Source organism: Lissotriton vulgaris, chromosome 9 (assembly GCF_964263255.1).
Source record: "Lissotriton vulgaris chromosome 9, aLisVul1.2, whole genome shotgun sequence".
NCBI classification, from domain to species: domain Eukaryota; kingdom Metazoa; phylum Chordata; class Amphibia; order Caudata; family Salamandridae; genus Lissotriton; species Lissotriton vulgaris.
In genome coordinates this window covers 1,140,738,528-1,140,766,324 of record NC_141697.1, presented here as the reverse complement: position 1 = coordinate 1,140,766,324, position 27,797 = coordinate 1,140,738,528, and the positions used below count along the sequence as shown (strand labels likewise).

At 42.8% G+C, this 27,797-nt stretch overlaps 1 protein-coding gene across 3 annotated transcripts in view; it reads right to left on the bottom strand.

The window, feature by feature from the left end:
• PFKFB4 (6-phosphofructo-2-kinase/fructose-2,6-biphosphatase 4) overlaps positions 1-27,797 on the bottom strand; it is a 290,956-nt gene that overhangs the window by 170,940 nt on the left and 92,219 nt on the right. The window contains exon 1 of one of the 3 annotated variants that reach the window (XM_086939180.1): positions 8,557-8,638. The exons of the other annotated variants lie outside the window; for them this stretch is intronic. Coding sequence (XP_086795306.1) covers positions 8,557-8,578 — 22 coding nt within the window. The 5' untranslated portion in view covers positions 8,579-8,638. Of the gene's footprint in view, positions 1-8,556; positions 8,639-27,797 lie in introns of those variants that run through there. 3 annotated transcript variants of the gene reach the window in all.

Here is a 27,797-nt window from a genome sequence, read left to right as displayed (position 1 = left end):
TCTGATCATAAATGACTTATTGCGATGTTCTTGTCGCTTTTCAGCATTAGAAGCGTTACACCCGGATCAGTGCAGTACATGTGGGGCAGTGGCCCTGCTCACTCACCGGTGGTCTGGTTTCTGCTCGGATTCTCCCCGGCCGCACCATGTCCAGTCACGTGCAGCCTTGTATGGACCAGGTGCCCTCTGTTGTCACTGCCCCAGGAGTGTGGGGCTCCCTGTGGGACTCGCTCCCCCTCAGCACTGCTGGACGTGCCGCACTCCCAGGGGAAGGGGCCCTGGCCAGGCTTGTGTGGTGCCCAGTGACTGCTCTGTACCATCCACTCCACGGACATCAGGCCCTTCCCTGGCAGAGGCGAGGCTGTCTGCATTCCGACACTTTCAAAGTACTCCACAAAACTATGAATCACTCCCCGAGCCGCCGCTGCTTGACTTGCTGCTTCCACACACTGGCTATTGTAACTTTCGCCAGTGCCTGGCCCTTAAATGGCAGAGCCCAGGAAATGATGCCTCGGACAATAGCCCGAGGAGCGTGCCCTTAATCTCGTTGTGTTCAGGTGATTGTCACATCCGACTAATCCCTGAATTCAGGCGTTAACAAGTGCCGGGGTCCCGATCCTGGCGCCAAGTTCATCTACGAGGCGCTCCGGGCGGGGTAATTGCATCTGGGCGCTTGTATCGCTGCGCAATGTACTTTAGAGGTCTAACCATTCATTGCCTCCATTCTTGTAAATGGATAATGGGGAAATTGTACAAGTTATCTGGCATTTTACGGGCTTCCTTGAGGCTGCATTCTTTTAAGTGATACACTAACACAATGGTACCTGGATCAAAGGCTGCACCGCTGGGGTGATGGTCTCCCATAATGTCCTGCGGGGCTCGTGTAGCCCACCTAATATGTCTGTCGCCGCAACCGCGCCATGGACAGACAGCCGACCAGACCAGCGGCTGTCACGGGCAAAGCCTCTTGGCCAATCAGCTGCATTCCCCTCTGGTTCATTCATGCATCCTTTTGCTGCAGAGAGGGATCGGTGCACTGATCTGCTGAACTATCACACCACAGCTGTAAATACCACGAGCAACGTTCATATACACATGTAAAATACATCTATCTATATCTATCCATACATCCATCCATTACTCCTTTCATCCATTCACCCATCCACCAATCCACCCATCCACCCATCCATCCATCTACCTATCTACCTACCTATCTATGTATGTCTGTCTACCTAGCTATAATCTACCCATCTCTGTCTGTCTGTCGCTGCTGTGTCTGTAAAGGAGTCCCCACAGTTACCCAATGGCGAACATTCATCGCAGTTGCAGGCATTTTTTAACTTCGAGTAATTGACACGGAATAAACCAGTGGAGCGGACATGCACACAGATGTCATATGTTGAAGATTGCGTCCATAATGCTGCCGGCACTGGGCCTGTTATCCTGTAGACGCAGAAAGACGTAAGTTCTTTCCATGCATGTCATTGTAACCCAAAGAGAGCAATCCGTGACAGACCACAGAAACGACACTTTGGTTTTTCAACACATGCCCATAATAGACCTCGCAAGGACACTGCCTTACAGACGTAAGGTCACCTTTCAATTTTGTGTTGAAAAATCATTATTTTTCTGACTGAATAAAGGTGGCCGGAAGCAGGAGTAAGTGGCGCTTTTTCTTTCCACAATGTCTGAGCGCTGCCGGAAAGGTTATATATTTTTTCAGGTCACACAAGGACACTGCGAAGAACGGGGATAGATTTAAAACATGGGCAGTGAGTCACATGCTCTACTGTACACCACAGCGAAACACAATTTCAGTTTCCGAGAGAAGTAGATGAACAAAAACGTATATTTTCAGTGACCCAGCTGTTTTTCTGAAAGTGAAACTGCAGATCAAGTGTGGCCTGGGTGAAGGGCCCAGAAAGAGCCAGGACCAGGGCCGCGCTCACCTCGAGTAGCTGCATGGAGATTTAAGATGTTACTGCAAGCTGATGCACGCGAATATTAAAGTGGAAACTATGACCAGTATCCCACGAACACCGATAACACGCAGAATACCAATATATTAAAAAAGATCAATACACAAATTGCCTTTAACTGGTGGTTCATATTGTGGTTTTGTTGTTGCACGAAGTGTCAAATAGGAGTTCCCACTACTCATCTGAATGCTGTTCTGTATCGACTTCGATAGGATGAATGGCTTAGTCGGCCCTGTAGGGAATTACAATCCTTAACCCGCATTATTATGGACACAGATTTCAGAGAGAAACACGTGTGCAAGTTTTGCTTGCAAGGAATTACATAATCCCATTTCTAACGGGAAATTAAAGGAAATACCATGTATATAAATATCTTGTTCAGCCAATCCTTCTCTGGCGCTGCGTCAAAAATCTGGGGTAGCGATCCGAAGCACTTAGAACAACAACCTCACATATTGCTGTCCACAAAGAAGGGGCAGAATTCCTTTTAAATAATTTATTTGATTAAATGATTAATAACTCGGAACTCCTGAATTCAATGTATATAATGTAATGCATTCCTTAGTTTGGACACAATTCTGTTAAGCGTTAGTCACAAACGGTGGTACAATCCCGGATGGATTGGACAGCATCGGTATTATTTACAGTCGATATATAAACAAGCATTTGGCAAAGCCAATAGGTCTGTTTTGCATTACCAGTTCAAAATAAAACATTTTAAAAGCCTCCTAAGGCAAAAGAAAACCAACATAAACGAGTTCTCTCTACATACAGTGCATTTATTTTGCACATTGATCATTTTGAGATGGAAATAGTCCCCTATGCATTCTACAGCAAGTACTTCATTTGAGGAGGGATGCTACACCAACACGCACTGGCGTTGCCAATAGGTCTCGCAGTAGGAAAGTTGGAGCTATTGGTTTTGTAAATTACATTTTATATTTATATATCGTTATTGGCATTGTCAATAACAATATATAAATATAAAATGTCATTTACAAAACCAATAGCTCCAACTTTCCAAATGCGAAACCTATTGGCAACGCCAGTGCTTGTTTTTATTTATTCTTGACATATCATTTCACAAATAGTGAGACAAACATTTTTTACCTTTTCAATTTCAAATAAAAAAATAGATAATACAATACATTTGTCAAAGTAACCAAACAGTGCATAAATATCCCCTTAACAGATCCACAATCGTACCAACGTCACATACAATCAAAGCATACCACACAAACTACATACACACATCACAATACATACGACAATTTCCAGCTGCAAAATGGCTTGCAAATCAGAACTCATGGTGGTTGAATCCTCTTGCAGCCTGCTGGAAACAACCAGGCCAATGCACGTTTCGGTGGTGAGCGGATTTAAACCACCTTCTTCTGGAAAGCTTACTCTTATACATTTAACTGCAGGGGAGGTAAGGTAGGGTATCCCTTGGGTTTAGTCCTGCTAGTTTTCAGTTGTACATATGGGAACTCAGATGTTCTTCTGTCTCTCTGATTTCCCCTGTGGCAAAGGCTGGCTTATGTCAGTTATCCTAGCTCTAAGGGCACTCTGTTATCCTCTGATTAAAGTATCCTTTCTTTAGCCGCTGAATTCTTTTTCATTTCTCATCTGACTCAGGCTGGCTTTAAACAATATGACGCAAATCAAAAAACAGACCTTTATGTTTTTCTCATATAGGTTATTTCTAAATTAATCAAGTGATATCTGGTATTGGCAGTTGTTTTGTTGTCTAGTAGTCTTGGGCTCAGCCTTACTGGTTAGGAGTCACGACCCTGTGTCGTCGTTTCAGGTTTAAACAATATGTGCCACTGCTGCACTAGTCGCTGTGGCTATTAAAGGCTCAGTAGTGAATTCTCTTCTTAATTATCACTTTTAAAAGTATGTCACACAAGTGCCAAATCCATAGTTGTAGAACCGCAATAGTTTCTATTTAGCACATAGTCTCTGCTCTGTAGCCACTGCCTGTGATATGCAACACTGACTTCCCCCAACAGGGAAAACGCCACCCCATGTGGTACTCTGTGGGCCCTGAAGTATTGCCGCAGGACTTGTCTGCTTCCGCTTTTTACTTTCTGCTTCGGGACTTTTTTTTCACCATGTTTTCAGTGGCTACGTGGGTGCCTTATTTTTGCTCTTAGATTCACCAGCACCGAAAGCATGATTTCAAAAAAAGACACGCAGCCTAAAAGAAGTGTGATAATGTGCCTATTAGTGTCAAAGTTTCCATGTTAAAGAACAGTAGATGTTGCAGCACCCTTGATAATGTACTGCACGGCTAAATACTTATAAGGCCCAAAGGCAAGACCAATTGCATTGCAAATGCTTGTTTTTAAGAGTACTTTTCCTGCCACATTGCACATTATCCTGCAGTCACCCTCATCACCTACAAGTGGTGCCTAAAGATACTGCAATGGGTTGGAACCCAAATGTAGGCATTAAATGTCCCATTCTTAGTCCAATGACAATCTGGATCTGTGCGCAAGCAAAGGTTCAGTGATTAAAAAGACAGATTCCATATTATGTCTTATATCGAAGACAAAACTCTATATCTGGGGCATTGGTACACCCAGTGATTACCACACCATGAGGTATTGGTAACGACTTGGTGTATTATTACCAGTTATTCCCACACAAGTTATAGTGAGCACCTTAGAAAGTCTAAATAGCTCTTACAGCCAGAGCCAATGTCTGTCTAAGGATATTGCAAGCCATTGATGGGTTTAATGAACATAGAGAGGAACAAGGCCAAAAGATGAGTTTCATTAAAAGGTGATCAGAACAAGTCTGCTCTCTGCTCCAAGTTTATGATAATATTTCATAGCTGGGAAGTGGTCAATTTCCAAGATCCTGCTCATGCATGCAGGCCTCCTAGAGAATCTGCAATGCAAACATGGAGTATATTCACTGAGTGGCAGGTGCAACCTTTTGTATACAGTCTGGTGTAAAGAAGGAATGGGGCAGGTCTTAAAATAGATACCTCCGCTGCTTTTAAAGGGCTTTCCCCAGTAACATAAGAATTCATTACATATTGTATGTTTGAATACTGCCTGCCTCCCACACCCTCACTCTCACAGTGCCATCCAAGTACTATAAAAAAAAAAGGAAAGACATCATTACTTTATAAGGGAAGGACGAGCAATGAGGGCTAAGGCACTTTCACATTCTCTGAGGTACGTAAAATGAGCACCACATCTGGAGGGCATAATTTATATAGCGCTTCATAGTCTTATGAGACCAAGGAAGCACACTGACTTTCATAAGGTTCCTGTGCGCCCTTTCAGTGCATGGCTGTAAGGATGTTGGCTGTGCTTAGACCTACATGGGAATAGTTGGGTATGGTGTAAGCAGTTTATAAATGTAGAGACACTCTATTGTGCCTAGTATATTATTTAATAGTGCAAAAGATAACACTTCTGGGTACACAAGCATGTTGAAATATTGGAATATGTCATTATCTAGTGGTTGTATTTCCTGGAAAACCTTTTTAGGCCATTTATTTGGGATAATAAGGTACTGTAAAACGCAATTTCCAGCTTTGTTAATTCGCTGCAATTTATTTATTCCAGGTTCATCATTATTTAATTCCAAGCAGTCCCCACAAGATGCATCATCTGTGGGTGGGATTGTCTTTCAATGGGTGTATACCATACCAGGGGTGGTACTGGAGAGACTTTGTGGGTAGAAGAATGAGAGGAGTCTGCGTTTGGACCAGAGACGCCATTACCAGAGTTGAGCTGCCCATGTTGTCCTTCTGACTGTCTATCTAACATTGTCATACAAAAAGAGCTTCAAGTTCATTGATTCCATCTACCAAGGCAAAATAAAGGTCATCTTCTAAGTAAAACACTCAACTCAAAGTTCTGTCATGGGTTTCAAGGAAGCGGAGACCCACATTACTAGAATGTGGTTGAGCATATTGTTATCTCACTGCGGAACAAAAATACTGTCCATCGAGCGTGACATCAGTGGGTCAGTTGACGTTAAATGTCTTCAAGTCCATTTACAGTTATTGCATAGGTCTTAGCTGACTTCAGCATTTTAGTAGTAACTGGATCAAAAACACAGAATGCACTTTATTCACGAAACTAGCCACCAAGTTCTGAACTGATAGGAAAATATGGGGAATTTTTTGTTCTCCTGAAACAAAACATGTGGCTCTTTCAAAAGCTCAAGTCCTATATTAGAAAACGGCCAGTTGGCTACCCCAAGATGGTCGACTTAAAGCCAATTCCTCAATGTTTAGCTGAGGTGCATGACCAGATATCCGCCCATCAGGGGACTTATTTTCCTGGGTTCAGGCTCCTTGCAGCAAATGTCGACCTGTCTACTACTAACACCACTGTTGTACTTCATAAGAGCCGGGGGCATTCTAAACTGGGCAGAGGTTGTATAATTAAAGAAGTTGCATAAGTTTTAGGGGTTCCTTTAATCAGAAGAACTATCCACATGGCTTTTTATGGACTTAAGAATGAAAAGAAGAGGGTTCACTAGTAACTTATTTGCAACTATGGCTATTTCACCTCTAAAAACGAGCAACGATGAGTTTTTCCTGTCTTTTTACAACAGGAATATTTAGGAACACAAATTGCAGATTTGTGACATTTTCTATTGATAAAAAGGGTTATCATTGACTGCAAATGTTAAGTCAGTGTCCAGTTTAGATGTTAATCTAGTATCTAAAATGTAGAAACTCAAACAAAATATAACCTCTGATAAATTACACAGTAATGTATGTGGAAGTGAGTTACAGCATACTATTGTAACATTATTAACAAGAAGCTGCGTGTTGAAATAAACGTCTTGTTTTCGAATGCAACCTCTTTCAAAACGTTTTAAAAAGTGAAGTTAGCAAATTCAGGAACATTCTGCGGTTCACAGAAAGCACACCACAAGAATTGTATTTCACAAAAGGATAGCGCTTTGTTCATAAAAGGATAGCACTTTGTGTATACAATTGTCGATATTCAAAGCTTTATTGTTTAATTAATAAAAACCATTACCATTGAATAAAATCAGCAAAAACTGTTAAAATATTCAAAGTGCAGTATGCAATGAGCCAATTACCATTTACAGGAGGCAGTGGGTGCTTTACTGAGGCAGCTACTTAAGTGTCGAACCAGCCACCAAGAACCAGGGTGTTGTGGTAGGACCCGTCCTCACTTGCTGGATGTCCACCAAACGGTATAAAAATCGCCATGTGCAAAAGACCAGTGTGCAGTTACTGTGGCCTGTCAGTCCTTTACTTAAAGGCAGTTAAAATATTCAATGTACAATGTGCAAAGGAACAGTGTGGAGTTGCAGTGGGTAGTCAGTGTTTTACTGAAGCAGTTGGGGGGTTGAGATGGCGAACAGTTCACCAGGAATCAGTCATACGATAGAACTGAACTGGATTTGCTGGAATTCGAACAGTTCATGAAAAGTTTATTGAGATCGATTGAACCCCAGAATTGGAGTCTCCCATTACTGCTTACCCTTCCCGACAAGGACTGCTTACTTTGTTATTGGGTTTTGCTCTTGGTTGTGGCACGGTGTGGTTGTGGTGGTTGGGGAAAGCTGTGTACACAACGTTTATTTCTTCAATTATTTTCTAGACCATCAACAGCTTCTGGTATTATTCTCGTCATATCAAGGGGGCTTCTGATACAGTCACAAGAGCAGCGAGCATTGGCAAAGCCAATAGACCTGGCATTGGCTACCAGGCTTTTGGCTTTGTCGATGCATATTTTGTTTTGTCATGGTTTTTGCAAAACGTTGTTGTTAGGGAAGCTGTGCGGCCCTCATCATTCTAAAACAAAAACATTGGCTTAAAATAAAAATATTTATTGCTCTCAAAAAGCACACATTGCCTTTGTTGTCTGTGGCACTGAAGGGAGCTACTCTGTGTGTAAATGTGCTCATTGTGAAAGTACAGAATGCTGTCACTCACAATGAAGTTAGCCAACAGCTGTAGTGGGCTCAACCTTCATAATGTTTGCAGTAGGCAAAAGAAAATGTGAATGATACAATAATGAAGAGGGCTGGCTGAATGCCCCTATAAGTATATCATACATATAACGTTATCAAAATCAAAAGGACCTGGCAAATTCCAGACCTAAAAAAGCTTCTGTCCCCCTGCAGCCATTAACTTGAGACGGTGTCAGTCACATCTTGGATTAGCCCACCCAGAGAAAAATTGTAGTTTCATGCACATGATATTAGCTTTTTGGTTGTATCTTTCCACCTCAGTACGTACGGTATATGCATTACACAACTCACAAGTACACTTAATCATCACACATATTGTCACATGCAATCCTTTACCTCACATATGCATTGTATACATAAGGCAGCACCTTTTTTCCTAGCTGTGGCAGACATCGTTTACATGTTTTTCTAGCAATAAAGTGTGAGCCTGACTTGAGGATGCCCTTCACAATGGAATGTCGCTCTGTAGGTCGGGATAGATTGACTTCAAGTACTCTACCCAGCATTCCTGCATCATTAGCAACAAAAGGCATGATCTTGGGAGACTTCAGGCATGTACCTTGGGGTCTGGCTATCTGCTATCCACCAGACTTACCTTGATGCGGTGTGTGAGGCATCTCCTCCTTATTCGACCCCAGACCACTGCTGCCTTTTAGTACTTTAAGTATGACGAGACAGCTTCTTTCTGTCCTTCCCACCCCGCCACTTGGCACCACTGCTGCTGTTCAGCATGCCCAGTGGCCAGGGCTTTTTAATTGGGATGAAAAACTGGGGGGCGTGGTGTCTCTCAAAGGGGCATGGCTGATGTAAATAAGGGCGTGGCTTAAAACATCTGTGCTTAGCATATGGTGCCACCCGACAGATATTTTGCTGCTTATGTCATCGCATCCAGATATAGAATTCCATAAGTAACATTGAAATGCTCCCTCTCTAAAGTATCCACCTGGCAACAAGCTCTGAGTCTTTAAATCCCTAAAATAAAAGCTCAGGTCTTTCAAGAGTCCAAAATAAATGAATACCATGCCATAGTGCATCATGAGATTGTACCTGAAATATAGCTTGGAGATGCGCCACGAAAAGGTACCTTCTGATGTAATATTATTTGCCTATATGCTTCTTTTTTTGAATCGTCATGAACATGGTGTATTTTATCGTACCTAAACTAAATGGATATTATCATTTTCTACTCCATCAATTCTATTCTTTCGTATTGGTGGTCACAAATATTCACATAGCGGTACGAAAGGGGGTGGTGATGGACGGAGCATCTGAACCAATCAAACACTCACACCCAGTCAACAGATATGGGTTTAATCCATCACCGTTCTTTAGCCCACCCTGCCACCCCGGGTCAGACAAGGCCATATGCAAATCAGTCTGACCCTGTGCCTCATGGGAACAGTCCAGTCCGAACTGCCAAGCCATGCCTTCCCTGGACCGGAAACAAGCTTCCGAGGACCGGTTTCTGGCATTTCAGCCGTCTTCAGCTTGGCTTGCTTGAATCCAGTGACAAAGTGAGCAAGGGACTCACGTCTGAGCATACCCTGCCAACTTATGGCGAACATAGCAGTACAAAAGGGGGTGGTGATGGACGGAGCATCTGAACCAATCAAACACTCACACCCAGTCAACAGATCTGGGTTTAATCCATCACCGTTCTTTAGCCCACTCTGCCACCCCAGTTCAGACATGGCCATATGCAAATCAGTCTGACCCTGTGCCGCATGGGAACAGTCCAGCCCAAACTGCCAAGCCATGCCTTCCCTGGACCGGAAACTGGAAGTCATAACAGTCAGCATTTAAATTCACTCAAAAAACAAATGAACTGCTGTTTTTTCCCATATTTAAAAAGAAACACAGACATGAAAATAGATAGTTTTCTGTCTGTATTTTTCTGAAACAAATTAGTAAAAACAGAAAACTGGGAGCCATGCTTATAATGCAAGCCTGATCTATTGACTCTTTCAATGCTTAATGACTGGTAGAAAGGACTAGAGGTTTTTGATGTTGTTGCATGTGCTTATAAAAGGTTCGTTCTGATAGTAAAAGACAATGAGCGATTAAAAGAGGTAGAGATTTGATTCATATGGCTAATTTAGTTGAAACAGCACTAGCACCTTCTTTCTAGGTAGCAGTGGGTTCCTGGTCAGAAATAACAATAACAAATACAGAGAAAGGGATGGGCTGTTTCTCCTTCGAAACTCATCATTAATAACGCATCAAGATGCTGAAATCAGGAAACACTTGAATAGCCTGCAATTAAATCCTCTAAGGAGTGGTCCTTTTAGGTCATGTTTTAGCAATTCATTTCACACGTACAGAAATTCTTATGCACGCCTGTTGTTTTACAGGAGGGCCCTGTTGACACCCACACACAAACATTGCCCGCTGATTATTACTTTGAACAATAGTTTTCTACAACTACAATTATTTCTGAATTCTACTGAATAAAATGAGGACCACAAACTCATCTCTCATAATTGCAGAAGAGCATTCTGACATTTATTTCTGTAATTTTTTTTTCCTGTATATACATTTTAAACCCAAATCCAAGGGTGATACGATAGGGGAGCTTTAAGACCCCTTTAACGTGTCAAAGTACTGGTAGAATGTATGCACCTGCAAACGCAAATACTACATTTTGCCAATCCTGAATCTGTGATTCAGCTATGGGAATTTATGTGTGAAAAGTGGATGTTTTGTACACCTGAGTTGCATAGATGCGCAATGTGCTTTGTGAATCAGGGCCTACATGGGGCTTTGAGTGTGTTATTGTGAACAAACAAGGAACAGAAGTTGCTGAGATGGCAAGCTAATATTATGCAGGGAGGGACATTTCATGCAAACAGAAACTCAGGAGCAGCGTACGAGGGAGAATTATTTATTTATTTAATGTTTACTGGACGTCTATTGAGTCCCCCCATCCCATCCCGCCCCACTGTTCTTACCTGCGTGAGCCGCTCCCGAGAAAATTGAAATAGCTGGTAACAAAGCAGTAGTCAAAATGTAACCTGGTGTCTGTACATGTATTAAAGTGTTTATGTAGGTACACAGTAATTGTAAATTGTAAAATTGTAAATTGATACTTGTATAGCGCACTACTCACCCGCAAGGGTCTCAAGGCGCTTGTACGAATACCGCTGTGGAACCCATCCTGGCTTTCCCTGTGAGGCGTCCACTCCTGGGCACCCCCAAGGTGGAGGCCAGGCATCCTTAGCGTTGTGGGGGCCGTTGTGGAGATTAAGCAAGCTATTGCCCAGAGTTGCAGAGTGGGACTCCATGATTAGAATAGGCACCGAGGCGAGAATTATCAGGTCCGTGGAATTTTGAGCCCAAGACCCGCCGAGGCGGGGAATTGAACCCTGGTCCCAGCCTAGACCTCTGCATCAGGGTCTGCCGCTCTAATCATTGAGCCACACTTTGGCACAAAATGCAGTGAAACATGCATTCGCTGACACCAGAAGCACAGGCACAGTTGCAATCTAATTAATGGAATTTCAAAAGTTCACCAATATCAGCTGTGTGCACAGGATCAAACATTGTGGATTAAAAGTATTGCACTAACCTACAAAGAGCATTCATTTCAATGAGGTTGAGGTGGAATAAAGCATTTCAAGTAAGTGTGGGATCTCCTTTAGGTACATGAGTCAATAAGATGTGAGAAAACGAGAATTGAAATCCCAAATCCATCACAAAAGAAACTTCCAAGAAGATCTGCTGGGGAGGAGCAGTTTCAAGGTGCAAAACAATGGAAGAAGCGTTCCCCTTAAGCACCTGAAAGGAAGGATGCCGATTTTGGACCGCCTCTTCATTGCAGACAGCCCTTGAATTTAAGGCAGCACTGGGGACTGTTAAGTTGATGTGAAAATCAGCTCCTGTGATGACTGGTACTAACACATCTGGAGAAGTGGAGAAGTGTGGCTCACTGGTTAGAGGAGGCAGACCTGGAAGCAGAGGTCAGCCCGGGACCAGGGTTCAATTCCCGGCTCGGCGGGGTCTTGAGTCCTAAAATGTCCATGGACTCGACAATTCTCGCTCCGGTGCCTACTCGATTCACGGGTTCACACTCTGCGACTCTGGGCAATAGCTTGCTTAATCTCCACAGCGGCCCCTCGCAGTGGGATGCCTGGCTTTCACCTTGCGGATACCCTGCCGGGCTTATCTCACAGGGGAATACCAGGACGGGTTCCCTAAGCAAGCGCTTAGAAACCGCTCGGTGATTTGCGCTATATAAATTCCTGTACATTTACATTTACATCTCATTGTGTGCCTGACATCTCCTAGGAGAGACTAGTGAAAAGGCTCTTTGAGTTAGTTGCATTTTCACTCCTTTCAGGGGGCGGGGAGAGGCGAGGGAGGAATGGGGTCTGGGGGGGATCTATATACCACATCTGTGGTGCACTTCCCTGAAAGGAAGAAGCTAGCACAATTGCTATAATATTACATTTGACCTTGAAGACATTAAACAAAGGGACATACAAAGTTTGGCCCTCATGATAGGCTTATGTATGCTTGTTAAAACATTGTTTATTGAAAGCTCAACAACAAGAACAGGGGCGGCCTTAGGCATGTGCAAGCTGTGCACCTGCACAGGGCCACCAAACCCCAGGGGCCACCACGCCAATATATATCCTTAATATAATAATCCTCTGAGGATGGATACATATTTGCCTGGCGGCCCCTGGCAGGGATTTGGCAGCCACCGGCTCTGCTCCACTTCCAAACACCCTGACCGCCCCCCCCCCTCTTCACTGGCCTCCACGCTACGCCCTGCCCGGAACCCCTTTTCCGGGGTCCCCTACCTACGCTCCCTGTCCAGGGCCACCATGAGCCTAGAGCCACCCCTGACAAGAATCAGAGCTGTAGCATATACAAACTGATAGTGTGTCACTAGCAACTAGACAACTTTCGGCCATTTGATGTAATCTGGTCCACGCTTGTGTTGGTACTGTAAGTCACCTGCTTACAGTTGTTTTAATATCCCACAGGCCCAATACTACTACAATCGTTTTGTTGAACTTGATCTTACTCATTCCACATTCTATTCTATACGGTTTTTGTGTGCCATACATCTTAGGGGTGCACACAAATTATTTTGGAAGGACCAAAATTAAATTCTTGATTTTAGAATTAAAAGAGCTTTGATTTTACCCTGTGATACAAAGACCGAGAAATTCCTCCAGCACAATGAAGTTTCTTACCTTGAAAAACATTATTCAATGTACTCGTAAATGCATTTTCAGGGCCAGAATTTAGAGGGAACTACCCCAAAGTTTAAATTTGTTTCTTCAAAAGGGTTTCTTCATTGTTAAAATTGTGTCCTCGAATTGAAACAAGAAAAATAAACGTTGGCAAGAGCAAAGGGAGTTTTAAATCACATTTCTACAGTACAATTGTTACAATTCCATATTCCAAAAGGGGTACAAATTTGAGCACGCCTGGAAATGTGCAACTGTTACAGACTGTATTTATTTTTATATAGTGAAGTGTGCAGCAGCCTGAGATCACAAGAGGGACGGGGGTACAAGAAAGTAGCACTGTTTTATTGACCCTCATTCTATTACCATAGATTTTTATTACAGATTAAAATTGTACATGACTCACTACCAGTTACAGGTACCAGTTTATCGATTTTTAAACTTTTTTTTTTGGCAGAGTTTTATATAGCGGGAACTTGACCCGAATCGGGTACCACATAGTACCAGTTGCATTACATGAGGACACCTTCATTTTTGTTAGGCACGGGGAGATATAAGTGATTTGCCCAGAATCCCAAGATTTCAGCATTATTGCCGAGACTCGAACCCAGTTCCCCAGATTCGAGGTCGACAGCCCTAGCCTTTAGGCCAACTCCTCTCCCCGATCAATAGTCCTCAAACTACAGGCTGGCCCACGTACTGGCAAAAAAAGTCTGAAAGAACAACATGTTTAAAGACCAGTCTATTCAACATGCTGCTTATAGGGTGTAACCATATTATTTTGGGTAGCAGGCCTGAGACGTCTCATTTTACAGTAAGTATTCGCGTAACATCGCAAACACTGTCACATGTATATTTCCAATAATAATATTCTTCATGGTGGAGCCAAAATAATTTTGGGGAAGGGTCTGCGTGATATATGAAAAACTGATTGCAATGGACAGAAAATAAACATCACAAAAATAATTTGAAACAATATACAGAAAGAAAAACCTGGAATTAAAACGAGTTAAGCCCTAATTCAAAGTGGAGTATACAATTTAAGAACAAACCGGACTGTGGACTTTTTCCTAAAAAATATATATTTTTTTTTACATAACCTGCAGACACGGTTCGTTGTTAAAAGAAGTAAAGTGCCTGAAATTGGAGGAAAAAGTGCAACTCGAAGTTCAATTCCAGTTAGATGTAAACACGTTAGGCGCTAATTGTGGCATTTGTCTTAGAATGACTCAGCCAAGCTGCAGATCTCCAAGGAACAGCTGGTTTTGTTTTTTTAAACGAGCACCAGCAGCCAAATTACATAAACTGCTCGGGTCACAGAGGTGCTAATTTGCAACTATGTCTTCGTTAGCACTTTGTTATACTGATCTGCTGTGCGGTCTTGCTCCACTTCTAATTGGGAAGGCCAATGATCTCTTGTTTGGTTAGGAGGGTTTTATCACTGATGATTTTAATAGTGAGCGGTAGAAACTGCATGGTCCACCAGGTGGCAGCCTTACCCCTTACACGGATATTCATACACAAAAATAGCTTTAAGGCACCTGCCTTAGTGACATGCACGCAGTTCTTCCCATCATTGTGCGGTCCAGAGATCCTCACTCTTGAATCTGTTGCCCGACAGGACCAAGAAGCTATTGTAATGAGGATTAGAACATTGGAATGTTGGGAGCTCCATTGAAAACAATGGAGTGCTCCGGGCTTATAATGGCTGGTATAAGCCTGGAGCTCCAACATTCCAATGTTTCTTTGTTCACTGCTCTGGCTGTGAACAAAGGCTTCAGGGAGGCTGAGGGGATTCCAATCCCCTCACGCTCCCAAAAGGCTTTGTTTTTTTTTGTTAGAACATTCTGTCCTCTAGTGACAGAATGTTCTAATAGCCTTATAGCCCTTCGTAGATGGGCTATACCGCTATAAAGTCCCTCTCTAATATCACTATACTGTTATTTGGCTGGTTATAATACAGATGGGGATCAGACCAGGGGCCTCCAACCTTTTCTATAACAAGAGCTACTCATGTTCAATAAGAATCTTGCCAAGCTACTAATATTATTAGAGTTGTATAGACAACATTATGTTAGTGGCCACCATATGGAAGACTGCCAGCGGTGATTACCTCAGTGCATCAGGCAGGGATGCCAGTAGTAATGCAAGAAATGTTTTATTAACTTGGAATGTAAATATATTTGTAATAATACTTTATTCGATATTTCCATATCATAAAAGTGCAGCATACATTAAACATAAAATCAATATACAAAAAGTATCACATGCATTAAACATTTTCATCTTAGAAAAAATTTAAAAACACTCTTTACAGTAAAAAATAATTACAGTAGGCTAAAATGCATTTTCAGTAAGAATCATCAATCTAAATGGGGTTAGGATTTCTATTTTGTGGCATCTAGCAGCCTAGTCCGTATGAACCAAGCGCTAGAGAGGTACTCTGCAATCCCACAGACAATGAACATGGAGGATGTATCAGTTAGAGATTTTAGGATTGCACTACGTATCCTTCTAACACCCATCTCTCTGCACACAGGTTTTAACCACCTAGCTCGAGGTAACTTATAAGCCCTACAAGCAAACAAAAAGTGAGGTAGAGACTCCTTCTTGCATGAACAGCCTGGACAAGTAACATCGTAGTCTCTCACTCCTTTCCACCCCGCTGTGAACTTTTTCAACAGGAGTGTGCTGTATCTCATTTTCAAAAAGAGTGATCTGTCTCTAGGAATTTGGATGTAGTCCAAGAGTGGCTCTAACTTCATGGTTGGTTTATGTTCCAGAAATTGATTGGTTAGTGATCCCCACTTTGTACTTTTTAGTTCCTCGGCCTCCACCCACTCCCAGTAAATTTTTTTGACAATTTGTTTATGAGGTGGTGATTGAGAAACCCAAAATTCTGTCATTCCTAGATTCATCACCAACTGTTTTAGTTTATTGAGCCATTTTATTTTATTGGAGACATTCAAATTAATCAATTTATCCAACATCAGAGCGTATTTACCCAGTTCTGGTGTCCTTCTTAGGTGCACCCAGAACAGCAAAGGGCGGAGGCGTACTATGTCTCCAATTGATCTCTTACCCAAGTCGATATAAAGGGGTCTTAGAGGGGTTGAATTGGGGAGTGAAACTAAGTCTCTCACAAACTTGTTCTCAGCTCTTACCAAATACATTGTAATCCATTCAGTGGTGATGGACGAGAGTTGGGCCTAGTTAAAGCTGCTCATTGAATTGCAGAGGTTGTGCCCTGATCAGAGTGGGCTTCTGGCCAGCAGACGGTGTCGCAAAAGACTTTGGGGAATACCAGGAGATGGGCGTAAGATAACTACTGCTCACACCACGGAGCACTATATCCCCAAAAAAGTGACACAAGATACTAGTGGTACAGGCGGGGTTACACAGCCCTACCAGTTGTGCGTGGGTGTTCGATATATTAGGTTCCAACTTTAGGCCCCATTGTATCAAAGGTACAGAAGCGGGGCTTTACTTGACTCAGCATTAAAATCTAATACCACTATACTGTTATTTGGCTGGTTATAGTACAGATGGGGATCAGACCAGGGGCCTCCAACCTTTTCTATAACAAGAGCTACTCATGTTCAATAAGAATCTTGGCAAGCTACTAATATTATTAGAGTTGTATAGACAACATTATGTTAGTGGCCACCATATGAAAGACTGCCAGCGGTGATTACCTCAGTGCATCAGGCAGGGTTGCCAGTAGTAATGCAAGAAATGTTTTATTAACTTGGAATGTAAATATATTTGAAAATGCAATCCGTTTTCTCCAAACATCATCTTACGAGCTCAGAAAATACACATATTTTCATCTTGAATACACACAGTGCAATTTTGGAATACATATGTTAATTTATCCAAGCAATAAACTCTAATTTAGTAGGCTGGGCTGCACATGGGAGAGCTACCACAAGTAGCTGGAGAGGTACCAGTAGCTCACGAGCCACTTGTTGGAGATGCCTGGATTAGACCATTTGATTAGGTATGATGAAATAGCAGAACTTCGCCCTTTTGTATACATTATTTGCGAAGTTGTTTCTAACCTTTACAATCACTCTCCCACATATATAGATAAAAAGTGCATAATAAATAATTGTATAAAATAAAATAAAAATACAAATGTTAGTGCTGATTTTGGGGTTTATGGTGGGGTTCCACAGTATCACTTACAGATACGGCTTTTGTTTGACTCGTAACGCTCCCAAATAAGAGCGTAACTCAGCGGAAGAATGAGAGACAAATACCAATTTTCCTTTTCTATAATAAAGTAGCAGTTTCCCTTTCTAGCATAGGAGATCTACTGCGTGTGACCTCAGTAATTCCGGGGCAGCACATTAATGGGCAATGAGGGCGTGGCCTGGGCATCAAAGATGGTGGACATAAATTAGGTAACCCCGGCACCCACCCCTTAATCATTCATCATCTGAACTGTAACTAAACCCTGACCATAGCCGTATGGCTATCTTGGACGCGCTCTGTCTCTCCCCAAGAAATGCCCTAGGAAATGGGGATTGATCTGGAGAGGCCTGGACTAGTCGAGTAGAGCGAGAGAGGTGCATTCGGTGAGAGAGGCCATGCCTTCCGACAGTGGCCATGGCAGAGAGAGGCCTGCTCCACCGTCGGCTCCTTTTTTCTCTCCTTGGGTGGCCTTGGACACCACCACCATCTGATGCTCACAGCAGGGCTGTGGAAACCTCCCGGGAGTGCTGTATCAGCCTCGTCGGACGTCCCAGAGATAAAGTGGAACCAGGCCTCACCCATAGTTAGCGTGAAAGGGACAAGACTGGGCACAGCCACCACTCCTCCCTCCCTGGAAGGCCCAAACTTCGGGGCCCATGCAACCTGAGCATTCCGGCACCAGATTCAGATCTGGTTTGATCCCGCTGTGGGGGTGGGGTTGGGGGATTCTGAGGAGGTTGTGAAGACTGAGCCAAGTGCTCCTGTGAAAGTTGTCCTGGATTGCCGGATTCTTGCCTAGGCCTTGAGCTGCACATGCCCTCCTGATAGGAGCACAGGTGTAGGGCAGGCTCTGGTTGGAACCTGGGAGCGCAGCATTACATGGGAACAACCCTGCACCTTGATAAAGAACCTAAGTGGCGAAATTGCTCCACACCCCCAGTGAACTTGCAGACCGCATCAAAGATGCTGAGGTCACTCCAGAAGAAATACTTTTTGGATTATGGGTGTGCCAGAAGGTACCGAGGGAACCCAGATAATACATTTCATCACAACATGGCTCCAATCCTGGATTCCAGCGGAGGTTGTGTCACCTTATTTATCATTGAATAAGCAAATCAATCACTGCAAGACCTTTAATTGTCTTCTCTCTCAGGTACAGAGACAATGATGGGGTCTTCCATGAAGCACGGAAAGGGACAGCTTCCACCTTTGGGTCCAGTAAAGTTAGGCTCTTCTCCGACTGTAACGTCAAGGTCTAGCATTAATGCTGATCCTTCCTGGAATTCAAACAAAAACTCTTGTTGATGACACTGAAATAAATGTTGCTATTCCCTGCACCCCTTACTCCACGCAGACAAAGCACACTTCTTTGAAAGTCCTGAGGATTTATGGGACTGGCTTGAAATCCATCTTAAAGGTGGTTGGCCTGGTGGGCTGGATGGTAGGCCTCCTCCACCCTCAGTGCCCGACAGCCACGGTGTGCCATCGGGGCTCAAGGCACAGATGACACACTGCTAGATGCAACAGACTGATGGACCAAGAACCTACCAATGAGATATTCCTCTTCCTACCCTGTAGGGCGGTGATTGCTAACTCAAAACCTATATATAAAGTACCGGAGGACTCAGACACCACAATTATCACCACTTTCCGAATGCACATTCACTAATCATTCACTTGCTTTCCTAATGGTTGACCTTGATACAATTGCAGTCCCAACCTCCTGTGTGAAGTGTTTGCTACAAGGAGCAGCAGGGAAAGCCTCAAAGATACTGCATAGTGTATACCCCCACTTCTTCTACCCCATCTGCCCTCTCCTCCTTGTTCCCTCCCTCTTTCTTTTAGACATTGACCGCTACACCATTGGATGATAAGTACTAGTTTTCCTTGTTTTTGCATTCTTAATTGTTAAACGGGGGCATAATGGGTGCCAGAAGTTTCTGGGGGGGAAGTGTAGGGTGGGGGGTCTTGGAAGGTATGGGAATCTGTTATTGTTTAGACATTTTCTGCCTGACTATTTCAGACTACATAGACTCCTACCACACCACTCTCAAAGACCTAAGACTTACATGGTCTATAATGGACCACATGAATTGTATTTGCGTAATCTCATTGAATGTTAATGGGTTAAACAAGATACAATGGGGAGATCACACAGCTGTAGGAAAGAGCCTCTTTTGACATGGTTAGCCCTCCCTTTTTGCCAGGCTCCACTTTGGTAGTGTGTTTTTAGGAGGCCCCCTTCTTCGTAGCGCTCCATCTAGCAACGATCTCACCACCCTGCCCCCGGCTGAAATCAGGGCGCTCCAGAGAACCCCCTGGTAGAATATCAGACCTGGACTTGCTACTTACCTAAATTCAGAAGGTGAACCTCATAGTCTAACTGTATGATTTTTTTCTATTTTCTCCCAATTACTTCAATGGTGCGTAATCGTGCACAAGAGTGATTTATTTTGCCGACTTGAAAAATTCATAACTTGAGAAGTCCTTAATGTAAAAATGGTCGTGGTCTGAAAAAATATTTAAAAATGGATGTTATTTTTGCAAATTGGTCTCCAATTTGTTTCTTGAATGAGTCTCTTTTATTGCCTCTGTGAATAAATGCTTAGCACTACCCTCTCGTAAGCCTAACTGCTTGCCTACACTACCACAAATAGAGCATTAATATGATCTACTTTTGCCTCTGTATGCCAATCTTGCTGGACATTTAGCACAGTGTTCTTTATTCTTGTTCACTATATAGAGAACCAGCTTCCTACAACAGCTGTTTGGAGTAAATGCTACCTATGTCCCTTTTGTCAAACCCTGACGTATGCACTTATGTTATGTCCTAAATACTCTAAAGCTTATTTATACAGACAAGGCGGCAGCCAGGTTTGCATCAAAGATCCTGTAGCGCTCAGGGGCATCCTGCTTAAGGAGCACCAAAGAAGCAGTGCAAACTTTGTTTATTTCAAGAACAAAATGTAAAGCTTAGATCTAATTTAACCTTGTCGCAGGTCTGTTCGCAGATTCCACTCTTTACCATAACTCAACCACATTTAGCTTCCAGGGTTCCCTAGTCTTGTGGGCTCATTTGATTATTTTGATTTGTGGATAAGAATTTAGCACTCACTTAATGGTTTTTGTTCAGCTGCTGCGCCATGTATCGCTACCAGGTACAAGTTTTTTAATAGTCATATTGAGATTCACCACCTTGCCTCAGCATGGAGTCCTGAATATGAGCCGGTCTGATTCTAGGACGCAATAAATTCACAACTTCAAAACTTTACACTGGCTACCAGAAGATGAAACAAATCATTGCAGAACCTAGACTCTGCTTTTCAAGAATTGTGCCAGTCTGGCTCCAGCCTTCACACACCATCCAAGGTCACTGCTCTTCTTTTAAACTACTGTATTGTTCTATATGTACTTCTTGTGCTTGGGTCCACACTTCACTTGGTTCTACTTTGCATGGTCATTTCTTTTCAGGAAGTGTGTAACTTTGAGGACCCCCTTGCGTCTAGGTGGTAGAGGTGCCACATACAATATTGTTCTATGGTGGGCGTCTGCGGACTCTGTCCTTCAAAAAGGCTTGAGCTGCTCCATAACTGAAGCTTAGACTTGAATATTCCCTAAATGGCACCTATCCTGGTTCCAGTGATAAAGACACTGACGTCAACTGCTGGGTGAGGTGCCAGGTGCGAGTCGTTTGATGCACATTTTTAATTATGAGAAAAACAAGGAAGGCTAGGAAGCCAGGGGCACTCATCAGACAAAGGGTAGACACCTTTCAAGTTAAGAACACTTCTGGGACTCCAAATCTGGAAGTCATAATTTCCAGCCAACAGCCCTAAGCATGGTGAAGCTTCTAGTTTCGCCTTTCCCTTTATGGCTGTGTGTATGAGTTCCTTCATGTTTAATGCTGATAAATGTCTAGACAAATAAAAAATGCAGACAAATCAGTAGGTGTAAAAAAAGCTCAAACATATTAGTGCTCCAACATAATTTAGAGTGTCAGTCTCACCTATGGAGAGGTACTAGTTAGACAAACTGTACATTGATTACATGCAATCACCACATGAAATACAAAAATAATACTTCAGAGGGAAAAAAACTATCTTTATATCTTCATAAAGTCATCAGATGTGCATAAAGCAAAACTCACACCTTCTAAATGCACTGCTTGTACCCTTTCACATTATATCACTTATACCATCTGAAATTATAGCGTTTACAAAAAACACTTACAACATCGCAAATCAAACCATTTGTGAGAACACAGTGCATGGTACAGTGGAGAGTTATAGTTAATGTAGTGTGGCTAATGAGTTCAATACACTTGTGTATGGAGGTGCACGAGTTATAAGAATTTCAATCTGTTGCATAAATCATGAATGTAACATATTTAGGTATACATTTTGAATTCCTAATGTTTGTGTGATTTATGTTTGGTTGTATGGAAATAATAAGTAAAGTTATAGTAATTTTAAAATGATACTTACATAATAAATGTATGGTATATCTATAATGTTTGAATTTCTATTGTTTGTGTACTTTGAGTTTGGTTTTATAGAAAGAATAAATAAAGCTTTCCTAACTTTGACTTGAGCCTAACCTTTGGATTTTTCTTGAATTTTAATGTCTAAAAAAAATTAAAATGTGTTTCAAATTGTAGAGTCCATGTCGCTGAGTGGCGTGTCATACCGTAGAGTGGAGGACAGTGTCGTTTAGTGGAGTAGAGTGAAATTGAGTGGTGTAGTGTACAGTGGAGTAAAGTGTCAAAGTGCAGTGGCATGTTATACAAGTGAGTGACGTGGAGTACAGTAGAGTGGAGAGGCAACTGTTATGAACTTGAAAGGTGTCTTGAACAGTACAGTGGAGTGTTGTGTCATAGAGTGTTGAAAAGTGTTGTGGAGTAGAATAGTGTGTTGTACAGTGCACTGAAATAGCACAGAGTGGAATAGAGAGTTTTACATAGCAGTGTAAGGGCATATAGCGGAGTACAGTGTAGTATAGTAGCACAGAGTGTAGTAGAGTCTTGTAGAGTGGAGTTGCATAGAATTGAGCAGAGCGTGATAGACTGGAGCACTGTAGAGTGGAGTGTCGTACAGTGGCATAGAGTGGGGTAAAGTGTTGTGGAGTGGAGTGGAGTGGTGTGGTGTAAATTGGAGTAGCATGTTGTAGAGCAGAGTGGCATCAAATGGAGTACAGTGGACTAAAGTGTTGTACAGAGGAGTGGTGTGCGTTACAGTCCAGTGCACTGCCTCAGCTAGATCCCTTTTTAGACTCTAATTACACCTTGCGCTGGGGCAGGTAGGTTCAGTACAATCCTGCAGTGGCATGTTAATCTGGCCCTCAGGCCTGGGCGTTTCAACTGTATACCAATTCAAGCCTTTTACTGGCTCCTGTCTTTCCTGTATGGCACAATGGTTTGTGGCTCTTAGGACTTCTTGAGTCACTTCATCTCAACCATTCTTGCTGCAATATGATTACCCAATGTTTTGAAAACCCATCTGTTTGCAAAAGCGTGTTAATCTACCCTGTAGCTCGCCACAGTAATCAGTCAAAGCGCTGCGAGGCCTCCGGGTAGTTACGCGCTATACAAATATAATTTTTCATTTTGACAGCAGACGTTTGCAGACAGAAGGATCTAAATGTGAACACTTTTGTCTTCATATATTATATTTTCAGTTTGAATGAAAAGTACATATTTTACTATTGTTGTAACTGAAGTTCAGCTGTATATAATTTTTACAGTTTTTGAGACCAGGCAGTGCAATGCTTTTTTTTTGATCGGAGCCCAACTTGAACCTGCACTGCATGATGTCATGGTTTGGCGAATGTATGACGTTACATCGCGGTCTTTACACCGCAATATATTTACAATGCAGTCATTGCAACGCAAGTCGTTACAACGACTTGCACTGGAGGGCACTGGACTTAGGAATAGTATGATTTACTATTCCAACTCCAGCCTACGTAACAGTAGGGAAGGTGTTGGAATAGTAAATCATACTATTCTTTAGTGTATAGCGCCATGCAGCGCAATTCGTTGTAACGACTTATGGTATAATGGCCACGTTGTAAACGTATCACAGTGTAAAGACCTCGTTGTAACGGATGACTCCCGGTGTGTAGATGCATGGATTCTCCCTGCTAAGCTTGAAGGAACTTATAGGTTCATATTCAAGGGGAGAAATATGAAACTAGACGTCTAAACGTGCTTGGGGCTGTTGGCTGGAAAGGATGACTTCCAGGTTTGGAGTCTCAGAATTCTTCATAACCTGAATGATGTCCAGTTTTTTTCTCCTCTGATGGCTGATGAGTCCCCCCAGGCTTCTCAGCCTTCCTTGTTTTTCTCATAATTAAAAAAAAGTGCATCTGTCGACTCCCACCTTGCACCTTACCCAGCAGTTGACATTCGTGTCTTTGTCTTGGAAAACTTTAATGGGTAACATTTCCCCCTGAATGTGATGTAAGCGTCCTGAAAAGTTGTGTGCTTATTTTGTATTTCTCTAAGGACCTCCATCCACTCGACCATCAAAAATATTTTTGCTTCATGAGCCACTTGTTACCTTTTAGGTAAAACAAAATATAAGGAAGGTATCAATCAAAAGGGAGATTCTCCTGATTCCAGCGCTACACCAACCACCCAACAAGGAGTCAAAAGTTTCCACTACACTTATATTCAACTTGCTGCATGTATTGAGGCTGACCCTGAGAAATGTATTGATGGTTTATTCTCATTGAAGTTATGAATCCAGCCAATCGGATTTATGAACCATAATGTGGCGAATGGGAGTGGAGAAGGCGATTAGGGAAAGACCAAAAGAAATACAACTGGGCATCCAGCAGTTGAAGAAAACTTTTGGGGGTCCAGATGTGGTAGTCAGAATTTAAACATAATACAATCTATTAGAGTTACCCTTGCGTGCTGCGCACGGCCCCTGGCCGTCACGGTGGGCGTCTGCGGAGGACGGCCGGGGGCCGTCCGAACCCCGCCCACTCTTCATTTCGCCCGCACAGCGCGCAAATTCGGCCAGCACGCAAGGAGTTAAATCTAGCGGCTCATGTCTCGCAAGATTATTTTCACTTTTTTGTGTACATATAACCACCCTGAATAGCTGAAGTGAAGCACTGTCCATGTTACAATGGGCACAGGATTGGGGCAGGACAATGTGGCTGAAGGACCTCTACGTTGCTGCCAGAGTCCTTCTGTCACATATGAGCATCTTCCCTGGTTTCAGGTAGGCCATCTCTAGATAAAGGATGCAGATAATAATAAAGGCAGAGACCTCCCTAGATAATAAGGCAGTAACCTGCAGATAGACACGGTTCCCTGTATTTCTTTAACATGGCAATCATATTTTGGTACACGTAGGTAAGTACCAATGGATGAAGATTACAGAAGATGGATCATACAAATATATGCACAATTATATTATAATTAAACAGGTGCGCTGCCTTTTATGAATGCGCGGTGGTCGCTGAACAAGTGCTTCAAAACAGCACTACCTAATAATTACTGCTTTTCAAAGCTACCTAAAAATAGCATCCTAGCACAAAATATCTTCTATTTTGAATTCCAAGAAGCTGAGCCAGGAAATGAGAAAACAGCACGTGTTGAGTGCTTCGGCAGGAAACTGACAGAAAAATGACTGTAAAATCTGCTCAAACCAGTTATCACCCAGCTCTGCTTTCCAAATGACCTTTTACCCAATTGTAGTTTGGCACAACGCGAAAGAAGCAATGCAGCTCGCCCTACCCGCAGAGAAACTGGGACAAGAGCCAGTGTAGTTAATCCATGTGCTCTTGTTTACAGCTTGCACTCTGCAAATAGGGTTTAAGTGTCCTCCGTGCTTAGCTTTCTTTACCAAAGCTGGCTGCTTTAGACTCACGGACTCATTCTATTCGGGTGGGTGACTCCCACAAGGGGCTGTACAAATACCTTGTTTAGCTTGGCCTGGGCCCTAACAGTGGAGCGCCCCGCCCACTCGAGTACCAGTCACCTAACTCGTCCAGGAAGTTATTGTGCGTTCAAATACCAAGCCACAAGTTAAAACACTTAAAAACAAAACATTTAAGAACGCTGCATGCGATGGAGACAGAGAGAAAGGTAAAACCTGTAAAACGACTGACAAATAAAGACACTTCTGGGAAACATAGGTGCTTTTGTAAACCCAAAGTTGTTTTCACAAAGGAAAGTACACAGCTCGCTATTTCAGGTATTTTTACAGCGCAATCATAGTCTGACTGGAAATCTAAGCACACTAGAATTCACGTTTATATGGTGGTGAACAGGGTTAAAGGCAACTGAGATGTTCAAGAAGGAGTGACTATTTTTCGTCAAACATATAGCAGGCGGTTATTCCATCAAACGTATAGCAGGTGGTTATTCCATCAAACATATAGCAGGTGGTTATTCCATCAAACGTATAGCAGGTGGTTATTCCATCAAACGTACAGCAGGTGTTTATTCCATCAAATGTATAGCAGGTGGTTATTACATCAAATGTATTGCAGGTGGTTAGTCCACCAAACGTATAGTAGGTGGTTATTCCATCAATCATACAGCAGGTGGTTATTCCATCAAACGTACAGCAGGTGTTTATTCCATCAAACTTATAGCAGGTGGTTATTCCATCAAACGTATAGCAGGCGGGTATTCCATCAAACGTACAGCTGGTGTTTATTCCATCAAACTTATAGCAGGTGGTTATTACATCAAACGTATAGCAGGTGGTTCTTACATCAAATATATAGCAAGTGGTTATTCCACCAAATGTATAGTAGGTGGTTATTCCATCAAACATACAGCAGGTGGTTATTCCACAGGGGTGTGGGATTTAATAAAAAATCTAAATGTCCATGGGACAGGATGCTTCATAAAACTACTTGTCCTGTAAAAAAAAATCCACTTATCCCCCTGGTGCCATGCTGTACGGCGACAAATTGTGGTGGCATTCTCATTACATAGGAGTTTTGACAATAGTCTCCGAATATGAAAGGGCTCATGCTATAGAGGGGTTTGAATACGAGTGAGTCCCTTATTTTGCCACCTTTCTGCAGATCTACATACTATGGCTGGAGGTAGCCGTAAGCAAGAGGGTTGAAATTCCCGTTTAAGCAGTGAAAACCTACTAACTTGCATGTTTTCGGGGGTTTTACCAGCTCTTGTCTCATCATTTTCCATACTGAGAAAGTTTGGAAATTTACTTCTGACAAGGGCAGAAGTAAAACCCCATCCAGCGTTGGGAAAAAAGTGGTTGGAGGGAAGGGGAACTTGGAGACGCTCTACAGATTTTTGCATGAGCAAATCTACACATGCATATTTGCTTGTGCTAAAATGGAGATCACAAATATTTTCTCGGAGTATCATTTCCTGGCCTACTTTTGTAAATTCTTGTTAGTTCATGAAACCTGTAAATATGCATTAATGCAAGATCATATATGGGTGCACTTTTGAGACTTTCATTTAGAACTGGGCACCTAATTAGGTCGGCATTAACCAAGACCTTTTATTTTTTACAAAAATTCTCTCCCTCGGCTGGCTTCACTGTGAGCTACAGCATTCTGCTCTTTCACAAGGAACATATAAAGGCACACAAAGTAGTTTTGTTCAGTGTAATGGACTACTGTGGCAATGTCTGCTGCTTTTTGAGACCAAAAGGTATTTTTGCCAATGTTTGTTATAATGGGAGGCCCGACAGCTACCACAGCAATAACGTTTTATAAAAACCATGTAAAAACATGACACACATCGACAAACCAAAATGATGTACACAGTGCAAGGGATGATGGAAGGGTCAGGATTAAGGATGAGATGTCCGAGATGAAGGGCGAAGGTTGAAGAATAAGCAACGAGGGGTTCAAAAGTGAGGGATGATAATTGGATAGCGAGGAGTGAGGGGTAAGAGGAGCTACAACTGGAGTGTGAGGGATGAGGGTTGAAAAATGAGTGCTGATGAAATAGGGTTGAGGAGTGTTGGTGAGTTAAGGTTGCAGAGCGAGGGATGAAGAATGAGAGCTGACGCGTGATGGATGAGGAACCGCAAGCCTTAGCACCGAAAATGATCGGTCTGTTCAAGTGTAGCAGCTCGAAGAGCAACCAAGGTGGATAGAATCTTGTTACTATAGGTCCTGGGGCAAGGAGAAAGTGGCGGCTAGCATCTACTAGGAGAGGGAGGCTGCTGCGTGCGAGCAAGCACAAATAAAAAATGAATAATAATAAAAAATAAACAATTACCGAGATGGAGACGCACCGGACCTCTTCCTTCCTCTTCTTTCTTCCTCGGCAGCCCTGTCACCTGAAAACTCCCTTGACCAATCATGGTGCTGCTCTCATTCCATGAGAGCAGTGCTAGGATTGGTGGAAGCTTCCTCACTCGGCACTTCACAGCGCTCTGGAGGCTTTGGCTTGCTCCAACCCAGTTGTCTTAAGACATCTGGGTTAGAGCTG